The sequence below is a fragment of the Geotrypetes seraphini genome, chromosome 16, assembly GCF_902459505.1.
Source record: "Geotrypetes seraphini chromosome 16, aGeoSer1.1, whole genome shotgun sequence".
In the NCBI taxonomy this organism is placed as follows: domain Eukaryota; kingdom Metazoa; phylum Chordata; class Amphibia; order Gymnophiona; family Dermophiidae; genus Geotrypetes; species Geotrypetes seraphini.
The window spans coordinates 38,575,723-38,581,722 of NC_047099.1; the positions used below are offsets into that span (position 1 = coordinate 38,575,723).

The 6,000-nt window shown below is 46.7% G+C and overlaps 1 protein-coding gene across 1 annotated transcript in view; it reads left to right on the forward strand.

The window, feature by feature from the left end:
* The window catches only part of CERS2 (ceramide synthase 2), a 101,047-nt gene that overhangs the window by 29,531 nt on the left and 65,516 nt on the right, over positions 1-6,000 (forward strand). Inside the window, exon 8 of the mRNA XM_033925673.1 lies at positions 3,382-3,510. Coding sequence (XP_033781564.1) covers positions 3,382-3,510 — 129 coding nt within the window. The remainder of the gene's footprint in view (positions 1-3,381; positions 3,511-6,000) is intronic.

Genomic DNA, 6,000 nt, shown 5'->3' on the forward strand with positions numbered 1-6,000 from the left:
AACCCCCGCGTCACCATGGACAAGGACAACGCTCGTCCCTGGATCTCGGTAAGCTCAACAGATGCATACACAAGGTCCAGATGCACTCTCTGGGTACAGTCTTGGCCCTGTTAAAGCCCGAGTATTGGCTAGTATCCCATGCACCCAGCCCACAGGAGGCATCGTCGCTTCTAAAGCCAAGACAGATGCCTCCAGTACAAGGTCCTGCCCCTTGGACTCTCAACGGCTCCAAGAGCGGTCACAAAGTGCGTGGCAGTGGCACATCCTCGCCTTCAAGGGGTGCGCATCCTATCTTATCTCGACAGCTGGCAGCCCCGTCAACCACCATAACCCTCCTCCAAGAACTGGGGTTCCTCATCAACTACATGAAATCCCACCTGATACCCACCCAGGGGATATCGTTCATCTGGGCAGTCATCGACACCACGCAGACCAAGGACGTCCTACGGGACTACCAGATCGACGCCATGACATCCCTGGCCCAGTGCATCCCTGCCAGCAGCTCATCGTCAGCACGCTCCGTTCTTTGTTGTGCAGCACACCAGACTACTCATGTGATCCCTGAAAGGGCACCTCAGACGTCACTGGGACCAGTGTACCCAACCTCTGACCACCCACCCACTGGAGCTCAGGGCCTTAGGGAATGCCCTCGAAACCTTCAAACAGGCAGGGCAGTCCTCACCCAAACAGAAAACCAGGTGGCCTCGCACTATATCAGCAAACAGGGAGGGACAGGGTCAACTTCGCTATGCAAGGAAACTTGCCACAAGTGGGAGTTCTCCGACTCCATTCAATGCACCATCCAGGCAACTTACCTCCTGTGGGAGCAGAACGACCTGGCAGAAAGACTCAGCCACCAGCTGGATCCTGATGAGTGGTGTCTCAACCCAGCGGCGATGAAGAAGATCTTCAGCACCTGGGGCACACCGAGCATCAACCTGTTTGCAATCGAACCGAACTCAAAATACTCGACCTTCTGCGCAAAGAGATCAACCCATCGCCGTCTCAGCCCCGACGGTCTGTCTGTGAGTTGGAACACCCTAAGTCCTGCAGAAGATTCTTCAGGACAGAGCAACGGTGATCATGATTGCCCTGTTCGGGCTCCTGCAACCATGGTTCCCGTTCCGGCAAGGGATAGCGGTTCACCCACCTCTCCCCGCTCCCGTTCAGTGCAGTTCTCATTACCCCCTCCACCACGACCTGCGTTCCTTAGCCCTGACCGCATGGATGATGAGAGGATGAACCTACCACAAGACGTGGAGCACACTCTTATGGCAGCCAGAAGACCTTCAACCAGAAAACGCTATGGGTTGAAAGAGAGAAGTGCTACCAGTGCACAGACACGCAGCGAGACCCCTACAACTGCCCCATACCGGGCATCCTGCAGTACATACTGAGATTATCTCAGGGGGACCTAAAACCCACTTCCATCAAGGTCCACCTAAGTGCAATCACAGCATACCACGCTGGCCTAGACAGCAAACCAGTGTCGAGGCATCCAGTAATCACAAAATTTCATGAAGGGACTGTCCAATCTGCACTCATCCGTTCAGACCACCACCGCCCGGATGGGACCTCAACTTGGTGCCGCATCATCTCACCTCGACCCCTTCAAACCTTTGGGGGAGGCAGATCCCGTATTCCTGGCTGGGAAAACCCTGACCATCGTGTCTACCGACACACTCCCTCATGAGAACAGGGTGGTACCCAGAACCCACCCCCGATTCTTGCCGAAGGTGGCTTCAGCGCGCCTCCCGGCACTCTACATCTCCCCACAGGGAGGCACACTGCCTCCTCAGCAACACCTCTTGGACTGTGTGCGGGCCCTGACTATGCAGCAGATTAGACAAGCCTCAATTGTTCGTCTCCTACGACCAAAACAGACCAGGTCTTCTGGCCACCAAACGCAGGCGCGCGCGCTGGATATAAGAGTGCATCCCCTTCACCTATAGAAAAGCGCAGCATCAACCGCAGGTGGGAGCCAACGCCCACCAGCGCAGAACCATAGCCAACACAACGGCACATCTGCACCACACACCAATAGGGGACATCTGCGATGCAGCCACTTGGTCCTCCATGCACACCTTCACCAAGCACAGGTTCCCTCCCGGGAGGGACAGCAACCACTAGCACAGCTTCGACAAACACTGTTCAAGTAGGGTGTTATAGATATTGATTAAGTAGGTCTTCCAGCACTCCTTCCTAGACTGAATGTGGAATAGGCAAGTATGAATTCTCACATGCAAGTACGATTTGTCACTGTTGACCAGTTGGTTTCTCACTGTTCATTGATTGTCACTGACCAATTTCACTGTTCTGTGAGTTAAGTAGGTCTTCCAGCAATCCTGTCTAGTCTGAAGGTGGAATAAGCAAGTATGAATTCTCATATGCAAGTACGAATTGTCACTATTGACCAGTTATAAATTGTCACCGTTGACCAGTTGGTTTTCTCACTGTTCATTGATTGTCATTGACCAGTTTTCGCTGTTCTGTGAGTTAAGTAGGTCTTCCAGCACTCCTGTCTAGTCTGAATGTGGAATAGGCAAGTATGAATTCTCATATGCAAGTACGAATTGTCACTGTTGACCAGTTACGAATTGTCACTATTGACTAGTTGGTTTTCTCACTGTTCATTGATTGTCATTGACCAGTTTCGCTGTTCTGTGAGTTAAGTAGGTCTTCCAGCACTCCTGTCTAGACTGAATGTGGAATAGGCAAGTATGAATTCTCACAGGCAAGTACGAATTGTCACTTTTGACCAGTTGGTTTCTCACTGTCCATTGATTGTCATTGACCAGTTCACTGTTCTGTGATTATTATTGCTCAGTTAACACAGCACTTTATCTAAAACCTTGTTTCCACAACTTTACCTGCTTTGCCTGATTACCCTGCCCGGCTCGGCCTCCACAGCCAGGCGAGGGATGCACAAAGCGCTAAGGCGCAGGTCCAGTCGGTACATCCCTCGGCTAGGGAGTCACCCATATGTGGCTGACTCATCCTGCTTGTCCTAGGAGAAAGTGTAGTTACTTACCTGTAATGTAGGTTCTCCGTGGACAGCAGGATAGTCAGCCACACAACCCACCCGCCTCCCCATACGGCCGACCCGGCCACAGCTAGGAACATCCTGGGGATTAGGGGGAAGCAGGTGGAAATGGGTAGGGCTCGGGCATGCCCAGTGGGGCCCGGGCACTGCATGTGCTCAGAGAAAAAAAAAAATCTCTCTGAGCTATTGGAGAGCTTATCCGCAAATTGGGAGGTGTTGGGACAACACCCATATGTGGCTGACTATCATGCTGTCCACGGAGAACCTACGTTACAGGTAAGTAACTACACTTTTTCTGTTGCTGTGTTTATCTCATGCATGCTTTTTGATCCTTGCAGGATTTTAAAGAGCAGATTATCCATCACATGGCAACAGTCACCCTCATTAGTTTTTCCTGGTGTGCCAACTATATCCGGGTGGGAACCCTTGTCATGGCCGTGCACGATGCTTCAGACTACCTTCTAGAGGTGAGACAATGCCACTGAAAGCATCTCCACTACTTCCTTCCTCTACTTTCTCTTTTTCCTTCCATTTTCTTGGACTTTTTGGAAGTATTAGAGAGCCATGAACTGTGGGCTTTTTCTCATTAGCTGCCTCTCACTTGAACAAAATAACAGCTGGGTTTAGATTGGCATTGGCTATGGTGACTGGTGGAGTCGGTGTACAAGGGGGGGGTATTACGATTTTCAAAAAAAAAAAAGGTACAAGGGGGGGTATTACGATTTTCAAAAAAAAAAGGTACAAGGGGGGTATTACGATTTAAAAAAAAAAAAAAAAGGTACAAGGGGGGGGGGTATTACGATTTTCAAAAAAAAAAAAAGGTACAAGGGGGGGTATTACGATTTTCAAAAAAAAAAGGTACAAGGGGGGGTATTACGATTTAAAAAAAAAAAAAGGTACAAGGGGGGTATTACGATTTTCAAAAAAAAAAAAGGTACAAGGGGGGGTATTACGATTTTCAAAAAAAAAAAGGTACAAGGGGGGGTATTACGATTTTCAAAAAAAAAAAGGTACAAGGGGGGTATTACGATTTTCAAAAAAAAAAAGGTACAAGGGGGGGTATTACGATTTAAAAAAAAAAAAAAGGTACAAGGGGGGGTATTACGATTTTCAAAAAAAAAAAAGGTACAAGGGGGGTATTACGATTTTCAAAAAAAAAAAGGTACAAGGGGGGGGTATTACGATTTTAAAAAAAAAAAAGGTACAAGGGAGGGTATTACGATTTAAAAAAAAAAAAAAGGTACAAGGGGGGGTATTACGATTTTCAAAAAAAAAAAGGTACAAGGGGGGGTATTACGATTTTCAAAAAAAAAAAAGGTACAAGGGGGGTATTACGATTTTCAAAAAAAAAAAAAGGTACAAGGGGGGTATTACGATTTTCAAAAAAAAAAAAGGTACAAGGGGGGTATTACGATTTTCAAAAAAAAAAAGGTACAAGGGGGGTATTACGATTTTCAAAAAAAAAAAAGGTACAAGGGGGGGTGTTTCGATCAAAAAAAGTTACAAGGGGGGGGTGTTTCGATCAAAAAAAGTTACAAGGGGGGGGTGTTTCGATCAAAAAAAGTTACAAGGGGGGGGTGTTTCGATCAAAAAAAGTTACAAGGGGGGGTGTTTCGATCAAAAAAAGTTACAAGGGGGGGGTGTTTCGTTCAAAAAAAGTTACAAGGGGGGGTGTTTCGATCAAAAAAAGTTACAAGGGGGGGTGTTTCGATCAAAAAAAGTTACAAGGGGGGGGTGTTTCGGTCAAAAAAAGTTACAAGGGGGTGTTTCAATCAAAAAAAGTTACAAGGGGGGGTGTTTCGATCAAAAAAGTTACAAGGGGGGGGGTTGTTTCGATCAAAAAAAGTTACAAGGGGGGGTGTTTCGATCAAAAAAAGTTACAAGGGGGGGTGTTTCGATCAAAAAAAGTTACAAGGGGGGTGTTTCGATCAAAAAAAGTTACAAGGGGGGGTGTTTCGATCAAAAAAAGTTACAAGGGGGGGGTGTTTCGATCAAAAAAAGTTACAAGGGGGGTGTTTCGATCAAAAAAAGTTACAAGGGGGGGGTGTTTCGATCAAAAAAAAGTTACAAGGGGGGGTGTTTCGATCAAAAAAAAAGTTACAAGGGGGGGGTGTTTCGATCAAAAAAAGTTATAAGGGGGGGTGTGTTTCGATCAAAAAAAGTTACAAGGGGGGGTGTTTCGATCAAAAAAAGTTACAAGGGGGGGGTGTTTCGATCAAAAAAAGTTACAAGGGGGGGTGTTTCGATCAAAAAAAGTTACAAGGGGGGGTGTTTCGATCAAAAAAAGTTACAAGGGGGGGTGTTTCGATCAAAAAAAGTTACAAGGGGGGGTGTTTCGATCAAAAAAAAGTTACAAGGGGGGGGTGTTTCGATTAAAAAAAGTTACAAGGGGGGGTGTTTCGATCAAAAAAAGTTACAGGGGGGGGGGTGTTTCGATCAAAAAAAGTTACAAGGGGGGTGTTTCGATCAAAAAAAGTTACAAGGGGGGGTGTTTCGATCAAAAAAAGTTACAAGGGGGGGGTGTTTCGATCAAAAAAAGTTACAAGGGGGGGTGTTTCGATCAAAAAAAGTTACAAGGGGGGGTGTTTCGATCAAAAAAAGTTACAAGGGGGGGGTGTTTCGATCAAAAAAAGTTACAAGGGGGGGTGTTTCGATCAAAAAAAGTTACAAGGGGGGTGTTTCGATCAAAAAAAGTTACAAGGGGGGGTGTTTCGATCAAAAAAAAGTTACAAGGGGGGGGTGTTTCGATCAAAAAAAGTTACAAGGGGGGGGTGTTTCGATCAAAAAAAGTTACAAGGGGGGGGGTGTTTCGATCAAAAAAAGTTACAAGGGGGGGGTGTTTCGATCAAAAAAAGTTACAAGGGGGGGGTGTTTCGATCAAAAAAAGTTACAAGGGGGGGGTGTTTCGATCAAAAAAAAGTTACAAGGGGGGGGGTGTTTCGATCAAAAAAAGTTAC